The sequence below is a fragment of the Augochlora pura genome, chromosome 11, assembly GCF_028453695.1.
Source record: "Augochlora pura isolate Apur16 chromosome 11, APUR_v2.2.1, whole genome shotgun sequence".
Classification (NCBI taxonomy): Eukaryota; Metazoa; Arthropoda; class Insecta; order Hymenoptera; family Halictidae; genus Augochlora; species Augochlora pura.
This window is the reverse complement of record NC_135782.1, coordinates 2,408,664-2,433,403: the sequence shown is the minus strand read 5'-3', so window position 1 is coordinate 2,433,403 and position 24,740 is coordinate 2,408,664. Positions and strand designations below refer to the sequence as shown.

At 50.4% G+C, this 24,740-nt stretch overlaps 1 protein-coding gene across 6 annotated transcripts; it reads left to right on the top strand.

The window, feature by feature from the left end:
* Positions 1–4,261: 4,261 nt before the first annotated feature.
* On the top strand, positions 4,262–24,664 carry LOC144476874 (uncharacterized). 6 transcript variants are annotated; one of them, XR_013495089.1, is made up of 11 exons: positions 4,262–5,030; positions 16,781–17,310; positions 17,395–17,884; positions 17,961–18,513; positions 18,668–18,957; positions 19,069–19,298; positions 19,835–19,972; positions 20,083–20,382; positions 20,473–20,631; positions 21,071–21,237; positions 21,796–24,664. XR_013495089.1 is itself a non-coding variant. In XM_078194183.1 (10 exons), exons 1-10 carry the CDS (start codon positions 4,874–4,876, stop codon positions 21,149–21,151), a joined length of 2,898 nt encoding a protein of 965 aa, XP_078050309.1. In that variant the 5' UTR covers positions 4,262–4,873; the 3' UTR covers positions 21,152–24,664. The 6 variants fall into 6 exon arrangements, 5 of the variants coding, with proteins under 5 accessions (XP_078050309.1, XP_078050308.1, XP_078050310.1 ...); XM_078194183.1 differs by having other exon boundaries at positions 18,698–18,957; positions 21,071–24,664; XM_078194182.1 differs by having other exon boundaries at positions 19,069–19,277; positions 21,071–24,664.
* Positions 24,665–24,740: the final 76 nt, after the last annotated feature.

Sequence of the window (24,740 nt, the reverse complement as noted above, 5' to 3'; positions counted from 1 at the left end):
GATTGCGTAACCAAACGACGCGGGAAAACGGCGGCGATTTTTAATCGGACGAGGATGGACTGGAATGCGATTCGTCGTCGCTCCAGCCAGAACCCCTGCCTTTTATGGCCGGAGCGAGCGAGGGGATCGTCTTATCGCGACAGACCCAGTCCCCTGGACCTGTAGTTTCCCATCGTTTCTGAGCCCCGACAGAGAAACTTGAACAAATCCTCGGAACTGAACCGAACGATACTGGTAGCGTTCGCTTCGATCGCTCCCAACCTATTCCAATCGATCAAGAATGGACATCGAAATGTCCTTGCGCGTAGATTAGCTGCCGGGAAATGCAAAACCCGATCGAACACTGAAAAACGTCGCGCGACAATCTTGTTAATTCATGGATCGATTACCAATCGAACGGAACGTGTTTCACGCGTCACATTTTTCGCGGTTTCATCGCGCAATTACAGCACGTGGATGCTTGCATCGCAACATGCAAATCGTCTCGGCTCGCAAACCGGAGGAAACACAAGCGGACGAACAGTTCTTCTTGGTCGGATGGATTATTAATTCGCGGTTGGTCAAAGGGTGGGAGGGGGAGAGAAAGAGAGAGAGAGAGAGGGAGAGAGAGAGAGAGAGAGAGCTCCACGCGTCGATTTATAACGCCTTTGCGCTTTACATAATTCCTCGGCGGCTGTAAGAGGAAATATGAATCAGTCGTTGGAACGAGGAAGAAGGAGATGGAGATGCAAAAAGGAAGAACTATTTGCGCCGGATAATTCGACATGGAAAATATAAAAAGAAGCGTTATGCAACATCGTTGCATAATTTTTCTTCTTATTCTCTCGCTTTCCATCCAACGTCGATTCATATCACGGATGTCCATCTCTCTTCTTCCTTTTCTTCAAGATCCTCGCTAGATCTTTCACTCCGCGCTGCCGGAACTTTTCATTTTTCTATGAATTCGTTCAACTCGATTAAGCGGATCGAATCGTTATCGCTGCGAAGGATGTGAAACTTGTAGCCCGTATATGCAGGGCGAGAAAGAACGGTTTCCGCGCTTGCAAGGGAACGCGACGCGACGGACAAAAAGAACGCGTTCCTTTTGGTTTTGTGTGTTCCCGAGTTGCGTCATGGGTGTCGTTCGGTCTTTTTCTCCCCTCTGTCCCGTTGGAAAAATCCCGTATAATTATTTCCATTGTGACTCGCAGGTTGCCCGTGGTTGTCTATCTTCGAATCAGTTTCCCGAGCATTGTTCGAGAATTCTTCCCGAGTCTGTCTCAGCATCAGCTACCTGACCTTTACGTCTCACTTTCAAAAAGGCACCCTCCGTGTGCCGACACGCCGTCGGGCTGCAACCTGTCCCATCGAGAAATCTGCACCATTTGCATGGTGTGGATGATTCGTCATCGATCGTCGCGTTGCAGGATAAATTAGCGAGTCTAGTAAATCCCTGTAACTTGGCAAACATCAGGACGAGTTTCATTTCAAATAGATTGCTAGGGAAATCGCTTATCTCGGCGCGCTAGGAAAGCGGGAAAATCGAGATGCGTCCGTGGGTTTTCGTGAACCCTCGTCCGGATCATTAGTCACTTGTTCGAATCTCGACCACGCGAAGACCTCGTTGAATTATGGGTTTCGCCGCGGATTCACCAGGTATTTCCCCAATCTCTCCGGATCTCGTGTGGAGAAGCAAGGCGTTTCGAGGAAAATCCACTGTTCACCGAAACGTTACGACCAGCTTCACGGGGGACTCGAGATGGAATCTCGGACGACCCGAGGACCCAGCCGAAGATTTTCACCCGAGATTTTCTGCAGCTCGCCGAAGCAAGTCTCTCGTACTCGAAGCGTGGACGCTTCGATTCCTCGCGTGATTCGTGAACATTTTTTACTTTTATCAATTTTTCTCGAATTCGAGGAAAAAGCCAAGGAAACGTTACAGTTTCCGTGGGAAGTCAAGAGTGAACGACTTTGATAGCAGTTCCAGTATAAAAGTGGCGTAACTCCTTGACTAGTCGACGACTGGCAGCGTTACCCTTGTTCTCATTAAATTAGAAGTCACGTCGTCGACTCGGGATTGTCGCATTATGGCGTCGTCGTCTGAATTTCAAAGTCAGAGACCGAACCAATCTCCGTCGAGCATCTCTGCGTTGCGAAGTAGAGCCGCTTGACCGGCGGGAAAAGAACTCGTTAGCGACCACGAAATCGTGCAGCCATAATCTAATAGTGAACCTGTTGTGCCGCTTGAGTCCTTCTGGTCGATCGAAACAACACTAACGCTGAATTTGCCGAAAAATCTGAACCTGCTGTAATACCTACAATGTCAACGATTCGCCACCGCGTGCTCGTCTCGCGTGTTCGAACGATCGGCCCAACAATAGCGTCCGTTCGTTGTCTTTGCGTTGTCATGAGAAATGTAATCTTCGATTCGAGCGTTGTTATAATAGAAAGGACAGTGATCGTGGAATAGTAGTAAAACGCCGGAAACAATCGCGAGTCTGACATTCGCGGAGTAACTGGACTGCGGGTAGGAGCTATTTCTGTGTACGGACAACAATCTCAGAACACGCAAAGAAACCAGGCATCTCTTGGCTCTCGACCCATCCCACGACACATCTTTCTCAATATTTGTGCGCTACAAACGAATATTCGTCTCGTAAATGAAAAGACAACGCGAAGCAGCTGCGTCGGTTTCGGTAAAATCCGAGTGGAAAAGAACCATTCCCCCGGCTCGGCAATAAAAATCGTTTGGCGGACGGTTGTTGCGCGCAATTCCCTCCATCGAATCGCGAAAACAGTGTGCGTGTTATCCAGCATCAAAACACCGCGTTCATTATTCATCGGTCGGGCGTTAATCGATTCTCGACGATTCGCGGAATGGCGTCGCCGTTCGATGCGAATATCTATTCTTGAACAGCCTGTACATATACTACACACGGATAGCAAACTCTCGTATTCGTACTCGGTGTTACGTGGCACGATTCGAACTTACGCTACGTGTATACCGCTTGACAGCATAACCGACATAGTGGTTAGAGACCTAGCGATACCTAGCCTTAACCGTGAGCCTGAGCACCAAGCAACCATCGTAAACCAGTATGTACCTGGACACGTACGTACATACACTGTCTAGCAGCGAATGTACGTATGTTTACCCGAGAACCGTGCGTGCCGGTGTAATCGCCGAGGATCGCACAGGTGGCGTAGATCCATCGGCCGGGGATCTTCCGTGACCCGCGCATGCCCTTTAGATCCGCGATCGAAAACGCCATTCGATCCTAATCGATTTCAAAGGCCCTGGAAAATTGCTCAAATTTGTTGAATAAACGATACTTGGTTTTTCCTGTATCGAACGTTTGAAAATTTTCTATTGAGAGATATATATATAGAGTCAAAACGGCTATTTTATTCGAAGATAGCGAAGAGTGCTCATAGGAAGCAGACTAACGTTGATACAGACTCCGAGAGACGCAGATTCGATGGAAAATAGTGTCGATTTGTAGCAAATAGGAATCGTAGCTCAGCGAGTGAAAAACAGGAAAACCGCATAAAAAACATGAGACTGCATGCCGTACGGCCAGCGAACCGGCTATCGGCAAAGACAATGCTCGTCACCGGGAGAAAGAGAATCGGTAAAGCGAACAAGGTGAATACGAACAAGAACAAGAAGAAGGAGCAGAAGAAAAGGTAGAGGTGGGAGACGAGATACTAGGATGAGGAGGTAACGGAGAAGGAGAAGAAGGAAAAAGACTAAAGTCTCCGTTAAAAAGAGACGCTATAGAGGCGGGAGAGCTCGGGAGCGGAACGGGAACGGATCGGATCGGATCGGATCGGTTCGGTTCGGTAGTGGGAGAGGAGGGAGGAGAAAGACTCGCACGCTTCAGCACACGTACGATGCTCCGTTAGGCGCATGCGCCGTCCACTGTTCGTCGAGCGGTTTCCTTCTCTAGCTGTTGGTCGTCGGCTCGACGGTTCTGCCGCTCTGCGGCTCCGTTGGGCTCTGCAGCACGACGGCTCGGAGCTGTTAAAGCGACCAAATAATCAGGATGGGGTGTAGCGAGGCCCCGTGGTGGGGGCCCACGGGCCAGTCAGCCGGGTCTTTGGGCTCGGAGCTCGGAGCTCGGGGCCAAGGTGGAAGATGGAAGATGGAAGATGGTGGGGGTTGGAGCGGGGCATGCCGCATGCCCGAGAGTGGTGGCGCTGGCGCGGGGGAGGGCGAGGGCGAGGGCGGGGGCAGGGCCCGGGACTAGGGGCCCCGGCCGCCGTCGAGCGAACGGAGCCTCAGTCGTTCACCAGAGCTCAGTCGTTCTCGTCTGCGTTCTCTCGATCCACGGCCTCCCAGGATCGTTCAGGATAACTGTAAATCCGAGGCAAGAAAAAGAAAGAGAGAGAGAGAGAGAGAGAGCGAGGGACCTTGGACTGAGAGCTAAAGAGATAGAGAGGAAGAGAGAGAGGACAGAGTGGCTTATCGATACCTCTGCGTCGCTCGATCGCCGTGTTTCGATCGTTGACAGTGACTATTCGCAGTGCGACCGGTTCGAATCATCGAGTCATCGAATTGACAATCGATCGGTACGTTGTCGCGCATCGTGTCTCTATGCTCGCGGTGCGGTGGTGCACTTAACCGGGGATGCGAGCAACCACCTATCCGCATTGACATTCGAGTGACCGGTTCGCGATAATCGCTCGCCGCCGTACAGACAGTGGATGATACGACCGAAGCGGACACGCGTTTTCACCCGGCGAACTGGAGAGTGCGAGTTTGTTCATTGTTTTGGTGTTTGGTTGATGGTTCCCAGGAGCACGGATACGCCGGCCGTGGGAATGGCCGTGGTGGCGTGAGACAACTGTACAGGGTGAAGTGCGACACATTAGTTAGTCAACGTCCGTCAGGATGCCGAAGATCTTCCTGATCAAAAACCGCCTGCACCAGCAGCAACTCAGGCTGCTGGAGGCCCAACACCTCGGCAAGAGCCCACCGCCGTGCAGCGGCAAGGAGAGCCCTCTCGGCACATCCGAGCCACTTAGCTTGATAGTCAACAAACATCAATGTGAGTCATCCGTTCAATCTTTTTATCCTCTAACTTCTATCCTTGACTTTACTCGCGCTTCGCAAAACTGCTTTTACCTTCGATAGTCCGATGAAACTAGAATTTCGATTTCACGGTCGAAAAAGGTAAACGATAGAATCAGTCACTCGATACTCTTATCGTTAAGCATTTGTCCAGACGTTGCTCCAACAATCTTGCGGAGCGAGAATGATCTAATACTTTCTTCCGCTTGCGAAACACCGATTCGTCGTAAGTTCGTTCGCTGTTTCTAAAATTCTAGAGCAGGACTGAGAAAGCGATACTCGCCTGTTTCTTACACGTTCTGAACGAGAACGATGGGAAGCTTGAACGTAGTTTATAACTCGAACACAGTAAAGATCAAAGTTATGAAGAAATTCCAGATACGAGAAATTTTGATGGCAACGTTGGTCGGGATAAGGATCGATGAACCGCGAAGATTGCGAGAGCCGGTTTTTTCGGTGGCTCATTAAAATTCTCGGTCTTCGTCGACTCGGGGAGGATACGCGTATACTGCGGTTCGCTACACCGTGCTCGTTGCACTTGACGGTCTCTGAAGAAGAGTGCGTGCGTGCGAGAGTATTTCGGGGCTGATCCGCAGGTGCAGGGAACCCGGACGGCACAGGTGCCATTGCAATTTAGCAGGCCGCGTTTGCAAATTTCATTGGCAATCCACTCGTTGTCGGTCGCTTCGCGCAACTCGCGTGACTTCGACGCAGCAAGATCTCTCCGTATTCGCCGTCCTCGACGTATACGAATTTGTCCAACTTTTCTTTCGTCTTCTTCCAAGTATCCCATAATGCTTTCTACCGCGCGAAGTCGGAAGGCTTTCTCGACTTTTGCGAAACGACGGTCGACGATATTTTCGAAAAGATTTGAAGCGACAATCGGTGAACGGAACGGTCTTCGCAACACCGATTGCATAACATAACCGATTCATTGATGTCGTGGCACTTGTTCCTGGACAACGGTCGATCCTATCGTGACAATCGTCCGCGAGCAACGGTATTGTGCGTATGCGAGCGGCAAGCGATTTTTTAATCGGACAGTGCGGCGCACGGAGTCGCGATTCCATAAAAATGGATTCGCCCTCGCACCGGCACACACTGATCGAACACGATCGATCACTGGCGAAACAAACGGCGATGGTTCGATAAATTAGCAACGTTCTCCGAAGGTTTCGTCATTCGATCAAGTAAGACGCATCAAGATATGAATCCCTAATGCGGATGTAATATTAGAAACCTTATTAATGCACTACGAATGCAAATACGGATTTTTTGTACGGTTAGGAGAACGGCGATTAATAGGATCGGTATGTTTTCCGTTAAAAAACCTTGATAAACAGACTATAGCTCCTGATTTTTTACGTTACACGTGATCTTCCTTGTCTCCGTTTTTATGCCCAACCGTTTATCCGCGTATAAAACCGTTGGGAAGATGCACGTGATCGTCGATGCGCAATACAAACGCAGATGGATGGATTTCCGATGGAACGGCGCGGCCGGATTCGAATCCGCTGGTCGGATGTTAACGGAGCCGATTCGCAGTTACGCAATTTGGATGGATGACACGTTAATTGGGTTTCCAGCCCGAGGGCGCCTATTCCCTCTCGCGCGGAGCGGAGCGATAGCCTGGGCGAGGCGAGGCGAGGCGAGTCGAGGCGACGCGGTTCTTTTACAACGGTATAGTGAGTAGACTGGACCGGGCGAAGGTGCTGCGTCCTAAACTGGTTTAGAAAAATGGACGGGAACCGGTTCCCCTTTCCCGACGTCCCTTCTTCGTCTTCCCCCTTTTTTCTTGTGCTGTTCGCGCAGGCGATCGTTCGTTTCGAGGAGACCGAGAGTCGATGGCCCCGCGAGCGAGCGAGCGAGCGAGCGAGCGCGATTAACTTGCTCTCTCGCAGGTGCAAATTTCATTTACCACGGCGTAACATTTTTTAATCGGCGCTGGTCGATCGATATCTCAAAATCTTGGCCGATTAGAAAGGAAAGAAGTGCTCCGCATCTCAGGAACCTACATTGTACAGTCAGTTTCATTAAGTTCCAATTAGTTTAGTTTTCATTTTCTTTTTTGCCCGATAAATAATTTATACGGTCTGTCGTATCAGTCGTGAAAACCGTGTAACAAAAACTTCGTAATTAAAGGATCGCTCGACTAAGAGGCTCGAAACAAAGGAATCATCTCCTGCCAATGTCGTTAGTTTTTTGCTAAGATAAGAAAGACCACTAAGTATTACAGATTCGCGTCGAAGATTGCGACGCGCGTTTCTTTCATAATGTATTCGGGTGATAAGGATGACAGTAAAGAGCAGCTCTAACTCTCGAACTAAAAGCCTGTGTGCAAGGTGGCGCGGCACGATGATCCAGGGCTCCTGGATGGATCGTCACGCGATAAACGATGACGGTGCACTGCGTGGAACCGTTCCGTCGTTTATTAGCAAATTCGGTGCTGTATCTCTGGCGGAATCGGAATGTCTCTATCGCGTAATGGTATGCACGACCGGGACGATGACTGGCATTAAGCAAACCGACGAGTTCGGCAGGCTCGAAGAGTGTCCTAATATCGTGACTCGAGCACCGAGATGGGCCGATAGAAAACACGCGCGCCGGCCAAAATTTCCGATTCGTATAGGAGATTAGGATCGCGAATCGAAACCGCCAGTCTGCTGCGCGACGGCTGTGTCGAGCAGTTTTGGCAAAGTGTCATTTTCGACGGTTCCTCGACGGAGCAAGCGATCTCGTTCGCTTTTAAAATTGCCGCGATAATTCTCTCCCGCTGCATTCGCGATGTCTCTTTGTTTGCAAAAGTCTCTTCGGCGACGCTGCCGTTCGCCGAGTCGGAAGAAACCATTGAATATTGATAAGCGCGAAGTCGATGCACTTCGCAGATTTATTGCGCTTATCCGTTAGATGAGATTCAACGGGTTATCCCGATGTTAATCTGCGGAAACGATTGCTTACGATTATAAAAGCAATTCACGCGGATCGTTTTTCTGCTCGGACGCATAGAGAAATCCTTGTGCCTTGAAACCCGAATATCCAGTTACTTCCAGATTCGCATAAAAACGAGAAAATCAGTGAGAAGACAATAGTTCGGACGATAATGGTAATAATTAGAATGTCTCGCGCCTTGCATCTCGGAGACTTGAACGCGGGATTAGGTCGCGCGCGCTCGGGCCGTACCGGAGAGTTCGATGCTGCATAGGCGCGATCGCCGGCTCTTGCTTCCACGGATAGACTGGCCACTTCGCTGATCGCATCGAATCTCTCACTGCTCGCGGTAGATTATAAATTAATTTAGCAGCATAGACTCTAGAATCGACGTTGAGGGAAAATCGGTGATTGGGACGATTGGCAGACCGTCGACCGTAATCGCGGTGGTTCCAACTGGATCACGTGCTCGTTACGCGATGTTACGCAATGCGAAGCCGTTACCACAACAATTTTCGAGTTTCGCACGGATCTCGTTTGCGCGGATTGCGCAATCGGCACTCCGAGTCCGGTGTGTTCAGCGATCTATCCGCGTGCCGCGTTCAGATCTCCGCGACGACGGCCAAGGCGAACGCGAGAGGTATTTGAATCTCGTCTTTGAGTCGACTCGCGTCTGCTCGGTGAAAGATGTTGGAAACAGAGCGCGAGAGAGGGAGGGAGAGAGAGAGGCTGGAAGGTCGCGACAGGCTTTGAGTCGTTAATAGAAATGCGCGACCGGGACTCCAGCCTTCCTCGAATCGGGACTCTCTTGTCGATCGAGCCTCTTGTTTGGAGAAAGCATCGATCGGGTCTTAAACAATCGTTTGTACGAAGGAAACGATTAACCTCAGTCATAACTGATAGAAACAGCTCATAAGCTGTGCTCGGTCGAGGAACACGCGGCCGTTAGTCATCGGTTTTCAAAAGGCTATTAAATAATAGTCGATGAGTGGATCGATTATCTAGGCAGAGCAAGCCACCGCAAACGACCGCGCGATTCGTATAATTGTTACCTGGTAAACCAACAGTCGTCGTAGCTCGGAGGAAGACGTAACTGCTGCGAGCGGTTTTGCAGTGCGATGCACGCGCATTCTACTTAGAAACCGTGGCGAGCCAAACCAAAAGAGGTTCGCAGTGTCGCGGTGTGAGCAGAATGCGTTAAATTCGACGCGACGGCCAGCGACGAGCAACGACGAGACCGGCATCGCTAAGAATTCGCGCCGCGATACGCAATACGACGTACGAAGAGGAAACGCGCGCCAACGCGAGCGCGAGCGCGCTTGACACGGAAACCGCGCGTTCGACCGCGAGTTTAACGCCTGGTATCACCGTCGTTGACCGTCACCGACAATTTCTGCGAATCCTACACACCATCGGTAAACGATTCCCCGGTATATTCGATCCTTGTAGTCGCTACCAGTTGCCGCAGTCACGTGCTATCTCTGCGAAGCGCGTCTATGCAAATTCGCGATTTCATGGACAGCTTTGGACAGACTGGAATTCGACGGAGCTGCAAAACGAAGATTAGATCGACCCAGCTCTTGACGGCGCAGTTTTCGAGTGAATTTTTCACTGCGGACTAAACGCTAGTCCGAGTCTGGGCTCGAATACGAACAGCGCTCGAGCGTCGTTGACACACAGGTAATCGCGCACCTGTGCCAAAGGCTAGTACACCAGGATGTGCAGCCATTGTGACGAATTACAATGCACCGCTCGCGGTGCTCATCGTGCGTGCATTTCGTTGCGGCGCGACGACCGCTCGGTCGTTCCTTGTGTACCGTGTGCCCGTGCGCCCCTGTGTGTGTCTCTGCGTGTCCCGACTCCTGAGTTATCGAGCGACTCCGCAAACGTTCGCGCGCATTGGCATGTGGGTATCAGAGCTACGGGTCTTTACCAGCAACGGGAATGACAGCCTAAGGCCTAAGGGTCCGCGATAGCAACTTGGACGCTTCACCTGCGAACATGCGTTCACGTGGCGACAACAGTAGAAATTTATTCTTGCGTTTGTACCACTATTCTCGGTGCTTTCGGACACCAAGGATATAAAGACGTCATTATCTAAGCGTGCAGGAACATCTATCGTTCCTGCTTGAAGAAAGACACCTGCGTTTTCGGCTGCGATGGTAACGCGGAAAGAGCAACGAGTCGGTCCCGTTTGGCAAACGTGCGAATAAAAATAGCGTGGCTGGGGAGACATTAGAGTACAGGGTGAAAGCCGTACTAGGTACGTGGTTTGGCTTTGAAACGACACGCTGGACCTCTGGCAGCGCGATGAACAGGTTCGGTTCGTCGTCGAAAGCGCCGTAAGCAGGTAGAACGAACGGAGCGAACAGGCTGCATCGTGGTCGTGTGAGACATGGGTACGGGCACGGGCACGGGCACAGACACGGACTTGCACACGAACAGGTACACAGGGAACGCGGGCTCGGCTCACCTGTTTGCGGCCAGAGGTAGACACAGCCACAGCCATAGCCGCAGACAGAGACAGAGACAGAGACACGCACACGCTGATTCGCGCTGCTAGCACAGAAACAGCCGCATTAGCGACTACCGTGGCGCGCGGAGGCTAATGGCGCAAGAGGGCCGTGACCGAAATTCTTTCCAAGCAAGGGGGCCAAGTGCAGAGAACGACTGCGGGACGAGATAAATTTTCGCGTCGACTGCCAACCATCGCGTGCGAGTAAACGCGACACGTTCGTTAATTGTTCGAACCCTTTCGTCGATCGTATCCACGCTCTTTCCCGCTCCTTTCCTCTTTCGCAGCATCGTTGGCACACAAACTTAATTAAACCGCGTGGCGATGAAAATCGTAAAAACCTCTAGCTCCCGGCTCATCGGCAGTTTTCATTCGCTGCAAAGAAAGAGAACTGGAAAAACCGAGAACGCGATAAACGAATCGCAGTGTTATACTCGGCGAATGCTAATTAAGAAGCCGCGGCGTGTGCATGTGCTCGCAGCGCAGCTTGCAACGCATTCGATCGCACAGCTTCGATCCAATCGTCGATTTCTCCTTCGCCACGAAATCAGTCGTCGTTCGACGACCAAGCCGCCTCTTAACGATCGCGTCGACTGCGACGAATGCGCAGGGAACGCGCGAAAACGAAACTTTGCGTGAATTCTGTTATCGCATGCGATCGCAGTGGTTGTCGTCGGTTTCATCGCGACTTTTCACCGGAGCGGCAGAGTCATCGGTGGGGAAAGTCACCTGGCCGGACAGAGTTGCGCGATCTTCCGAGCCGAAGCCAAGCCGACCCGAGAAAAAGCTGATCACAGCGGCAAATGACCATCGGCGCATCTACTTCGCAGTTTATCGTATTAGCGGGTTTTTTATTACGCCTCGAATCTGCCGCGACCGTGTGTCAAGTCTAGCCTTCTCTGCGTCGATCGAAACCGATCCGAGAAAGAATCCTCAGAAGTTTGTCATAGCAAGTTAAAGCAGGGTTAACGGAAGATGAGTCAAGAGAGGAGAGAGAGAGAGAGAGAAAGAGAGAGAGAGGAGGGGCAGTGTGCGCCGCCATTACGCAAGGCCATCGAATAGCTGCGTGTACGGTGTCACCTTGCTGTTCGCGATGCTTCTGCCCACGCACGATACCGCTATGCAAACGTTTGTCTCCGCACAAGCGCGTTCGCATACGCGTTCGAAACGCAGCGGGAATTTGGCGTCTCTGCCAAATACTGTCTCCTGATACAGTGTACACAACTCTTCTAAATATCATTTTTTCATCTATTGGCTTGGATCGAAACGTCTAAACAATACGTCGGGTCAGGTTGTCGTCCGTGATTCTGCATTCTTGCGCAGTGTACAGTGTACGAGTAGACACGCCCTGTCGATGGTAGTTGGCGACTTCGTATTGCGTCAGATAGAGGCAGTTACCTTTTGCATTTTGCGTGCATCGACACGAAAAATCGGCGCCAGTTCGTTGTTTCCCTAGAGATTATTTTCCTCCTCCAGTTATCATTTTTTTACAGAGAGCCAAGGCTCCCCGAAGGACGTCTCGCAAGAGATCGACGGTACCCGTCCTCGTGAATGTCCCGATTGAACAATTGCCTCTTCGTAGGTTTTCGCGGTCGAGCCTGTCGAATTACGGGACAGACTCATGAGAAACCTATTAGGAACGAGTTACAGGTCGTATTCCCGCAATTATGAAACGATTACGCGGAAATTCTTTCTCGTGCTAACGAGTCTAACGATTCTTACGAACCACGAAAGTTTCTCTGTCTCGTAAATTTAATAAATTAAAGGAAAGAACGATGACTCTCTTTTACGGTTTGTACGGTGTGTTAAACGTTTCAGCCAGCCATTGAGAGTAATAGGAACGTTGGCGACACGTCTACAATGGCCGAACGCACCTGTGTCGTTTATCGTCCACACTTGCGGCTCTCGTCCACTCCGTCCGCTCTTGCCACTCGCCTCGAGCCCAAATCTCAAGTGCATTCCTCGAATTCATTCAAAGGCTCGAAAACCAGTCCCCCGATCACGAATGAGTTCTCGATCCTCGGATCCCAGCCGTTTGTAATTCTCAGCCGAGGGTTCGTCGACCCTGCAAATAATAGCCCAGGTTACAGTGCAGCCTATTACAATAGTATTACCATCCCGAAGACACACGAACTCGTCGCTCGTACCTACGACACCCTTTTCAATTCGAAAGCCAGGATTTTTCTAGTGTACGTTTTCTACCGTACAAGCAATGCACATTTCTCGCGATACGGTTTCTCGATAGAATCCATAGCTAAGAAAACGTAGAGAGATCGTCGACGATAGTCTATTACATGATCAACGTAATGGTGAAGGTTCCTGCTGGCTTCGCGTCCGAAACGAATGGAAAGGAAAAACCTGGAGGGGAAAAAGGATCCGTGGGAGTGGTCGGGACCGTAAGTAGGTCGACCGACGCCGAGGCTGGTTCGTGTTCGATCGAACAACCAGCCGAGAACCCCAAGAGAGGCGAATGGCTGACCATGGGTAGCTTCTCCCTCCGTCTACGTCTCCGTCTTCGTCTTCGTCTTCGATCTCGATGTTCGACCAACCGGCTTCGCGAGTCGATGAACCGTAAATCGATAAAACCGAAAACTCGCTATCGAGACCGAGGGACACTACCAAGATCGGAAAAAAACCCGATGCAGGGTGTATCGACGCGGAGCAAAAATGGCCGCCGCTGGCTACCACCGCAGCCTCACGATTCCATAGTTTTCCAAAGCGATTCCGTCTGCGGCAAGACGCTCGCTAACGCTACGTCACGGTAATCGTCACGATTCTCCGTTCAGCCCGTTACTTTTTAATGTTGAACCCCGTTCGGCCGATCGTTGTTCGTATTCTTGCTCGCCTTGGACCATATCTTCGCGGCGATCGAGTTCGCGGGGCTCCGATTCCAAATGGCACCTTATTGTTGCGATCTCTTTGTCTCTCGCGATCTCGTCTCGTCTCGTGGCCCAGTAATTCCGCCGAGCAGGAGAGAGAAACAAAGAAAGAGAGAGAGGGAGAGAGAGAGAGAGAGAGAGAGTCGGGATTTATGGGACGGGATCGAGTGCGATAGAAATCGAACGGCGAGACTCGGACTCGACTACACACAAGCTGCACTTGGCCGTGAGCGTGCAATGCCACGACATACCATAGCATAGCACAGCATAGCACAAACGACACAGTGCAGGCCCGCGTCACGCGGCAATTGCAATTTCGTTCTCCAGGGGCCCTCGCATTCCTCCTTTCTCGTGATTCCATCCTCGCCGAACGCAACCAACACCTACGGTTATCTTCGAATCTCCTGCTCGTTAGTCGAAACGGAGGTCTCTCCGCGTTCCTCGGCTCCCACTCCCTATCGAACTCCTTGAAAGGTACTTCAAAGATACTCGAGAAAATCCTGCGGACGCGTAAAAGAAAAGAAATCGCATACACCGCTTCGACGGATACTCCAATTAACACCTTTGAGTCCAAGCGGCCCGATGGGATCCTTATTTGGTAAATTACTATTTGTCCTTTCTTTAGGCTCAAAGAATTTTAAAGCGTACCAAACTTTGTGCCTTGTACCCTATGTGCCATATGCAAAGGAACGATGACCGGTCAATGGCGCACAAGCACCGTGATCCTAGTTACATAACCGGACGATCTATTTAAAACAGAAAGCATCGAAGACAGAGGAGACTGACCGGTATATCTCCGCGATTATTTCCGTTCTCGAAAATCTGTGGGCGCATCGGAGGTTCCCGGGGCTCCTGATCACCGGCCGACGATAACACGAGCTCGAGGAGGCGACCGGTTACAGTTGACCGGTTGAACGGTTGAACGGCTGAACGGCTCGAAACCTCGACTCTTATCCACGGACACGGACACAGGCGCGAACCGGGGGGCTTGGAATGGCCGTGGTCTCGAGTCTCGAAGCTCGAATCTCGGCGGGGAGCTGGGAGCTGAGAGCTCGTTCCTGCCGACTCGACTCGAAGTACCGGTTCTTGCTTGTTTTTCTCGCAGTCTCCCTTTCTTCCTCCGCGCAGCACACTGGGACAGAACCGACGCCGATCGAAAATCAATCTTCCTGATTTTTCCAATCGAGGAGCTGCGATGATTCTCCTGTCCGAGGAGAGAGTGAGAGAGAGAGAGAGAGAGCCGTTACCATACGCAAAAGACTCGTAGAAAATTTACTTCCATTCAATGACTTGCTAGGGTATTGCAAACGATGGAAAAATATTAATTCTCGATTGGATCCTTTTGTCTTGCCGCGCACTTGCAAAGACGAAAACGTTTGGGAATGGCGGTCTGGAGAGGCACGAGGAGAGAAGGACGAGTCGAGGGACGGAGAGAAGAAGAGAGGGAGAGAGAGAGAGAGAGAGAGAGAGTGAGAGAGACTTACTGCGACCGCGATCCGAGCAAAGAAAGACGAAGAGGGAGATCGGTACGCCGGTCACGAAGCTCCCGCCGGTATTTATAGCACGGCCCCATGGTCGGACCTGTTCCAGGGATTTCAGAGGAGAATCTCACGTACCGGTCGACTCTTTTCTGACCGAAGGTTGCTCAACCGCGTGAAACCGCCATTTTGGTTCCTCTCCTCCGCGCTGCTTACCGGGTTACCTTAGCTCTTCAGCTTGGACGAGTGACGCAACCGCTTGCGTAAACTGTAAACTGTAAACGCGACGCGTTAGAAGCATGCCGTGCTCTCGAAGCTCGTGGACACCGATCCCGAATCTAATCCCAGTCGGCTCGCTTCTTCAGGGTCGACAGACTTTCGCCAACACTTCTAGCTGCTGCCGATCTCAAAAGTCTCTTATTCGAATCGGATATGCTGGACGCTCGAACAACGTGTTTCAGAAACCTCGTCCATCGTTTAAATAAGAAGGAGAGAAGCGGAGAAAGAGATAGGGGGTGAAAAGGTGTGGGCACCTTCGCGTGCACGTGCTCGCAAAATAGGCGCGCGGCGCGGCGCGACGCGAATCGGCTCGGCTCGGCTCGACGTGTCCTCGCGGCCGGTTTCCTGATTTCCGCTCGAGCGGCTCCGCCGGTCGCTGTTCGCTTGTGTTCGCCGGTCGACACGGTGTCCTCGTGCTCCATTCGCGAACCATCCAGTCTGTGTCAAAGTCAAGAGAACGCCGCTCAGAGAAAATTGCACGCCTTCGGCCGGTTCAGCCGACCCGGCCGATTCGAGAGTACGGTGTAATTGCTCGTCCGACTGTCCTTGAGGGGCGTGCTCCTCTCGCCTCGCCGTGCCGAGCTGTGCTGCGTTTTACCTTGTCCACGCTGGGACTGCACGCGAATCACGGAGACCCTTCGCTCCTCGAAGGTCTCATTTCCGGCGAAAACAGTTTTTGCCATCCGATCCTCGGTTTTTCAATTTCACTTGTACAATGCAGGCGAACAGAAATCCGAACGCAACTCGTAGCTCGACAATCAACGGATTCCAAAGGATTTCGAGTTTCTCGTACACTTTTAGAAAGTGCTTTATTTTCCATTACTACGAGACAATTCGAATTAACCGCCCTCCGATTGACTTGTAGCGCCTCTCGCGGCAAAATTGAAAAGCTACTTTGGTAATCTATACAGCGCCAATTGGTGCAGTGGAAAAACGCTCAAACTGTTAGCCAAAATTGGCTATCGATAATTCAGCAAACAGTTTCGTCGTTTTACCAATTGGCGCCACAAGTGCATCAATGGCGGTAAATGCCAATTATTATAGAACTAAACAAACTTCACGCGTCGTTCCTGTCCCTCCTTTGACGCGCAGTAGCAAAAGGACGACCGTAAAATGAGACAACGAAAGAGGCGACAAAGATGATGAAGCTTAAATGATCGTACCCTTTCGAATTTGGGGTGATCGAATCGAGTGTCTATGATGACCGGTCGTCACGAAAGCAGCGTGTTAGTCGAGGTCGAGAAGGAGCTTCGACTGGGTACCTTCGTCGATCGGAGGACGAATTACGTGGCCATGCGTGGCGTGTGGAGGAAGAGCAGAAAGAAACAGCGTACGGTGGTCGGGAACTCTCTCAAGGTAGCTCGTAAATTCAGAATGCCGTCGAGTTGTTGGTACGTGCGCCCATGTCCATGTAGCTGCGTACAGATTAGACGCAACCGTTCGTCGATCGCGTATTCACGATGCGTCCGGACATTCGGCTTTCAAATTTCATTTGGACCGTAGATCCTCGTTCCCGAAGCTTTGAATAGAAGCTCTATCGCACTTTCTTCGTCTCCTTTCTCATTTCGATCTCTTTGATCTCGATTTTTCAGCCAAGGAATAGGAAGAAGGCGCAGACGAATTAACGTTCGATCTTTTTTGCACCTAGATCGCGAGAAAACGGAAGACGACCGAGCGACGACGCCGGAATCATTGCGAAGCACAAGTCCGGCCGCATCGCCACCCCCGCAATGGCAGACGAGCAGTAGCAACAGCAGTAGCAACGGAAGCGGAAACGGTAATGGTAGCGGTTGCGGCAGTGGCTGCGGCAGTAGCAGCGGCAATGGCAACGGCAGCGGAATCTCTCCGGCCCCGCAATCCAGCAACACACCGCCACGTCGATTCATTTCGAGCATCCTCGGCGGGGATGTGCCCTACGGCAGTAGAGGCCACGTGCTGACCAGGGCGGAACGGAAAGAGTACAGTAGTCCGCCGATTGCTCCTACCTCCAGCGATGCCACCCTCTTCATCGCAAAATCGGAAAAGCTGGTGCTGCCGCGACCGATCACTCCTCCGAAGACGCCTCGAGTAGAGCCTCCGACAAGAGTCTCCGTGATCCAGAGGGTTCCCCCGCAGAGCCAATCTACGTCCCGGAGAGAAGACAAGGTGGAGGTGACGCAGGCTCAGGAACCCGAACAGGTAATTTCGCATTCGATATTCACGTTCCCGCAGATTTTGATGATACGAAAGGATTGGCATTAACGTTACTCGTTATCTTGATAGGACCAGCCAATAGATTACGCAGTGCCCAAGAGAAAGGAAGAGGACGAAGAACGCGGTCGGGAGGGTGCGAAGGTGTCGCGTACGATAGGCAACTCGATCGCGAGGCCCTTGCTGGCAATGCGACTGTCCAGCGGGCCGCAGGTGGTGCACGCAGCTGCCGGCCACGGGAGATCTTCCGGATCCGGGGGCAACGGAGGCTCCGGCTCCGGGTCCGGTGGCGGCGGCGCGGGCTCCGGGAGCTCCACATCCTCGAACTCGTCCGGTGGCGGTGGCTATTGCGGCGGTGGTGGAGCCGTCCCAGGAGGCAGTGGGGGCGGAGGAGCCGTTGGCGGAGGAGCAGGAGCCGGGGGCATGAATCCCGGTGGGAACGGTGGTCGGGGTAACTACGGACCCAGCTCGCCACCCACCGGATCCCTGCCACCTTTCTACGAGTCGCTGAAAGGAGGCAACAACCTTGCCAACTTCGCCAACCAGTACAACAGCACGCAAGGTAACGATTCCTTTTTAAGCAAACTTTGACGAGAAAGATCACGACAGATTGTAACGGTCCGATGTCGGTTGTTCAGGGAACGGCTATCTGACGCCATCGCCGACAGTGGGCATGGAGTGCGACACTGGTCAGCAGGACGTGAACTCGCAGCACTCACAGTACAACGCACAGGAGGGGAAGCAGTATTCTCTTCTGCAGAATGTGTGCGCGACCTACGGTCTAACGCTCAAAGAGGAAGAAGACCTCTCTCCTTACAAGATACAACCGAACGATCTGCTGACGGGACAATACGGCGCCTACGACATGACAGACACGGGGATGATGGTGGATATGGTAACAGGTGCCGTGGTCGATCCCTTGCAATTTACCGCAACCCTCACGTTCAGTTCGCCCTCGGACCACACGGCACTCTTGGAAAGCTTGAGCGACGCCGCGGACCTTTTCCTGCCGAGGCTACCGGCCGAGGACGGTGGCAACGATCTTCTCGAAGAATCCCTCCACTCACCCGCCTCGGCCGGAAGCGGAATCGGCCAAGACGCTTCCGGACAGATGACTGCGCCCGTCGAGCCCAGCGTCGACCCCTTCCCTGAGCACAGCATGGCCCTTTCCCGTGGTTTTGACACATCCAGGTAATTGCAATTTCTTCCTCCGCAAGCCTGATATAACCTGACTTGTGACTGCAATTAGCAGTTTAAAGACGCGGAAAATGGGTTGCCCTAAGGGTATTGCCTTCGACTCATTTGCCGTGTCTGCGTAATGCGAATGCGAAATGTCTTTGTTCAGGCACTACACGGCAGCTCCTCAACATTTCAGCACTTCGAAATTAGGACTGAGCTACGGGAACGAGTCAGGTTATCAGACGGTGTCGAAGGAGCGTACCGAGCTCGGGCTTCACATCAATCAGAATCACCAGCATCAGTCGGAGCCACAGATGCAGCAGCTTCAGATACAAGTGCAGCTGCAGCAACAGCAACAACAACAACAGCAACAGCAGCAACAGGGCACGGTTTCTTCGCCCCATCAGCAGCAACACCAAGGTCTCTTAAGTCCGGGATTGAGTTTTGCAGGCAGTGGTTAGTGTTTTCACTGTTTCTTTGTGTCGGCCGGCGATAGGACCGCGGCAGGACAAAGACCTCAGAGATTCGAGGACACGTTTAAATTATTGACGGTATATTGATTTCAAGGTCTGGAACTAGATTCAGGTAGCAGCGTGGGCGGAAGTCTACCAAGTCCTGGAGCTGCTAGCTGTTCGTTGGATGCAGCATCGAGCAGCACGTCGCCATCCTGCGCGCTGATGGAACATGCGGCCAGTCCTGCTGGAACGGTGTCTTCGGCGTCAGTAAACTCGGTGCAGCAGACAGGACCAGTCGGGGAACCGCCGCTGACGCAACGGGTCTGTGTCCTACGGCGAAGGGTAAGCACCCGAAATTGATCCAGGCAAACGCATATCTCTTGATTTTCGACGGTTGTACACAACCATCCCTTGTTTTTTATGACAATGCTATTTCGTATTTCAAGTCTAATAATTCCGACATTAAACGAGTCTTTCATATTTTATATATAACTATCATCTAGCAGTTTATTAAATGTAGTTTATGGTTTTACAAAACATTTTGTAGCCAAATTTGAGCAACATCGATCCGAATGGTTTAGAAAAATATATGAAAGGGTTGTTCTCTAGTTTTTTTGTTTTATACAATTATTCGTATGTTCCAAATTAAAAAATCGGCAAACTTTTCGATTGTTTTTTTTTTGCTCGGATATAATGGTCACATTATATCAGCATTGTCACACCGAAATTGAAAAATCTGTGAATTACGATGGTTTTCGTCGAACTATGCAATGCCCAATCAAGTTGAGTGCTTCATCCACTAGCAGTATCAAGAATCTATTGACAATGATGCGACAAAATGAGATCGGTAGTATTCATGTTGGCTTTTCGTGTTTTAGCTGGGCTTACCAGGTGACGTTCAACTCGAGTTCGTTAACGGCGGTCACGGGATCAAGAATCCTCTGGCTATCGAGGGTCAGAGGCAGGCTGCGGCTAATCGCGACGAAGAGAGGGCAGCGCGACCTCCGCCTGGCAAGGTAAACGTCATTCTGAAACGCCTTTGCTCGCCATACGTTTTTATTTTTATCATTCCTCTAGGCTATAGCTGCTACGAAACTATGACTAATTGGTTCGTTTGGTGTTTCAGGACGACGATCCGAACCGCTTTACGTGCCGCGTGTGCAGCAAAAACTTCAGCTTGCAACGGCTGCTGAATCGACACATGAAATGTCACAGCGACGTAAAGCGTTACCTGTGTACGTTCTGCGGCAAAGGTTTCAACGACACATTCGACCTGAAAAGGCACACCAGGACGCACACGGGTGTCAGGCCGTACAAGTGCAACCTCTGCGAAAAAAGTTTCACGCAAAGATGCTCATTGGAGAGTCACTGTCTGAAAGTCCACGGCGTTCAGCACCAGTACGCCTACAAAGAGCGTCGCACAAAGGTACAAATAACTTCGAGTCCCATTTTAACATTTCCTCTTTATGTATATCGATATCGTATGCGAAATAATTTCTGTGTTGTATTGTCGCAGGTATACGTGTGCGAGGAGTGTGGTCACACGACGCAAGAGCCAGAGGTACACTATCTGCACTTGAAGGAGAAGCACCCGTATAGTCCGGCGTTGCTCAAGTTCTATGACAAGCGACACTTCAAGTTCACCAACAGCAATTTCGCCAACATGTTGCTCCAGGTGCGCACGTAGACTCCGTCTAGAGTAACGTTAATTCGGCGACAGCATCGGTTTAGTACACGAACCTCGTCCGTCGGTTAGAAAGATAAAGAAAGAGAGAGAGAGAGAGAGGAAGGGGGAGAGAATGAGAGACGCGGTTGTCGTGAGTTAGGAGTAGGTCGGGGGCGTAGCTAGAGAGAGAGAGAGAGAGAGAGAGAGCGACACGGGAACCATCGCAGTAAATAGCTACTCGCGTCGAGGGCGTTAGAGAGAAACGAGAGCGAGAGAGAGAGAGAGAGAGAGAGTAGGGAATGAAAGAGGGAGAGAGAGAGGGGGGAGAGAGAAAGAGCGAAACGAAAAAAAGGCAAGAGAGAGACCGAGAGATAAAGTCGAGATGACGACGACGACGAACAGAGAGATATGAGACCACGGAATTGTTCTTGGTCGTGTAACTCTTCAGGGTGGCCTATTGCAGCGGGATTCGCGGGACACGGAGGGCTGTGTAAGGTCTACCTCCAAGGGCCGAGCATCCAGCTTCTGATGAACAGACGCCGCCCCCCGGCCACGCCAACAAAGAATCGACCAGCAAGGCTCTGCCACTCCATTCGTCGACGGAGTTCGATCTGGGTGGGTGCATGTCTACGAGTCGAAGAGCGTTAGAAAACGTCGCGCGAAAGTACCTGGACGCGGCTGTTCTTCTCCGGTGACACACGGATTCCAAGGGACGATCCATCCTCCAACGACGTTTCTCACTGTAGCGTTTCATTACTTCGGCAGAGGACGACGATAGGTCCTCTCAGAGTTGTTTCTCTTATTTATTCATCGGACAAATCGTCGCGTCCGCGGAGGTCATTTCGCTCGCGATACTCGTTGTCCTCGATCGTACTTAATTTATTAACGTTTCGCGTTATTCTCGAGACTGCGAACGCGTTGGGGGACGGTCTCGAATCCGGGACAAAGATGCATCAACCGGTTAGCAGATCGATCGAGTACACGCGATCCTTCCCGCGTTACTTATTATCGATTCTAGGAAGATATGTATGTATGTATGTATAGGGACGCGTACGTATGCGTAGAGACTAGGTTAATTTAGATTATTGACGGAAATCGTATGGCAAGGGGACCGCGCGCGACCATTCGGCGCTTACCGCTTAATTCGATACTAATTCATCGATCATTTTTCAGCCCACCGACGAAAGAATCACTTCTCGAGTCGGGTAGACGTATGCGGCAGAGATCGACCGGATGTTGTCCCGCAACCCTTGCAAATCGCGAACAGAGCTCCGGATTGTCCGTTTATTTATTCGATCGAGACGCAGCTTGTTCGATAACTTTGTCGAAAACGAATCCGGAGCCCTAGTCGCGAGCGATCAATCACGCTACACACCATCACCCGAAGACTCGGATCGAACGTTTCAGGATTGACGATAACGCCTTCTCCTCGCGAGGGAGTTGGAACCGCGCGGCACGATTTTTCTTTTGCGGAACGATGTTTCTCTTCGAGCAATGCACGGTTAGTTACGTTGCTTTCCGACTCGGAGGGTGCAAGAATGACAAAAGCGAACAGAAGCAAATGGAAGCGGTCGATGTCTTAGCTAAAACGACGTTCGCCGTTTCTCGGACCCGTGTTATCGCGAGAGACAACGATTATATAGTAGGATAATTCTGCGAATCGACACTTCACTACTTCATCGGTGGATTTTCAATTAAATTACTGCGACGACTTGCAAACGAATCTTGTTATTGTCTCTGTGGATAATCGGGTGCTCTTGCAGGGTAAATGTCCTCGCGATAACCGCGTTCACATTGTGTTTTCCTCCCCAGCCCCGTCGATCATTGTGTTCCTCGTTGACTGACGCGTTCGAGGAACACGCCGCGGAGATTTTTCTTTTATAATTAATAGACACCTATCTTGTACGCACGTTGGGAAATCTGTGATATGATAAGACACGTTCTATTTTTTGTTTGTTTTGTAACTCGCTCCTCCGCGCACGAGATTTCGCTTCTTGCACACGTTGGTTGTTTCACGGGGGTCACGCACCGGTTCACGGTGGAGTGAGAGATTACACGCGCACACACGTACGTACGGCGGCTCGCGGGTTTGTTTAAACGTTGCTGAAAATAAATTTGTGAGCTGCTTTGTGTACGACCACACGCAATCTAGTGAATTCCGAATCCCCACGACCGACCGAATCTCTGGAGTTACAGTGAAAATTGGCGGCCAGGGATACACTCGTAAGGCAAATACAAAACAGAAACACAGACACAGACACAATAGGGTTTCGTGCAATTCTACGGTGGTAGGACATTATTTTTAATTGGGTCGACGTGCGAGGAATCGTTTTGCGACGCGATCCAGTCGCGGGTACGAGGAAAATTGAGAGAAAACCAAACGGAACCAAGTTCTCGTCGGGTAGCGAAGGATCACGGCGCTACGAGTGAGCGCATAAGCAAATGTCCCGATTGTATAGTTAATAATCTGCCAGCGGCGACGCGCTGGCAAACTAAATTATCGTCTGCGAAAACGACAGATCGCGTGCATACTTTTAAAAGCGAAACGGGCTGCTGAGCTTGAAGCGAATAAGGACACCGCGAATGGAGCTGTTTCGCGCTCGCAGCAACGATTCATGGCTACCGAAAGTGTATCGACAGGCAGCTATATTCGAATCACTCGTCAAAACGGATGACTGCAAATTCGTGTTTAATTGGGACGTTGGTAAAGCAAAATTTGACTTACCAAGAAATTTTTTACGCTATCGGCAAGCAATCGTTTGATTTTTAAGTAATCGTCGGTAACTCGAATGTTAATGTCTCCGCCTTTCGAACGATGAACAGCGGAATGATGGAACTGTTTAACAAATGTATATTTGAAACCGCGAGCGGCTGTATCTCGTGCTAAGCTCTCACGGTCCTTGTAAATAGTAGTTCTGTTCGTAGATAGGCGTAGACAAATTAGGATAGGCTGAATCGACATCTTGTCGCAAAAAAAGATTTGTACATAGTTGTAACGTTAGTCGGATTGCGCGAGATAAAACAAAGTATTTGATATGTGATTCGTAATCGATACCTTCATATTATTTTCTGTTTCCTCTCATTTCCGCGTCGACGACGTGCGCCGAACTTGTACAGCAAATGAAAAAGGAACACTCCGGTGGCAATACTCAAGAACAATGGTACTACTCGTCGCAATCTGTTTATCGTCGATAATATTTTATAGTTAACACATTTGCGACCGGCAACAAGGAATGGAGTTTAAAATGACGAGAATTCACGTCAGCGGTTGCGAATGCGTCGATACTATTATATTATTATATTATGTTATACTATATTATATATATATATATATATTATAAATATTATATGTATTATTGTCACGATGATTTCTATCATGATCTTATTTAATTTACGTCCAGTATTGTCTGAAACAGTAGCACCTAGATGTTTTTGTTATCATGGAGTAATAGAGTATCCCGCATTTATATATGCTATCGCTCTACATCAATATTCACAGAGACAAAAAGAGATTTATCTATCCGTGGACTCTTTTATCATCCGCTAGTACTACCGCAATTATTAATATTATACATGATTATCGATATCGTTATCGCTGCTCGATTAATGATTTTGGTTATTGATTAACATATATACATATATATCTATGTACACATAGAAGAGATATGTATATCGTCGTTAATTCCTCGTCAGCAGAAACGACCTCCTTCTCCGTCTGTTGCGTGGAAGATCGAGACGGCCACGCGCGTTTCAGTTGAATCGAGTACGACTGTCGCGAGAGTGCGTTTCACCTGTGCGTATGTTTTATTTTTGTCTACTTGTACGCGTATACCTGAAAGTGCAACAGAGATGCATGACCGTCTAGCACAACTGTTCAATATGCTGTGTATATCGTATATGTTGATTCGGAAGAAAGACTTGAAAATTTCAAGCAACCATCGTCCTGGTGTCGATCCATCTCTTAACCCAATCGTCATCGGTCCGATGCTGAACCATAACGAAACACGGATACGCACCGTCTGTATACGTAGAAATGGAAAAGACAATAAATAAAATTAATATTACATGCACCCTGGATCTAGCCCGCTCCAAATCCGCCTAGAATATTTTAACTTGTC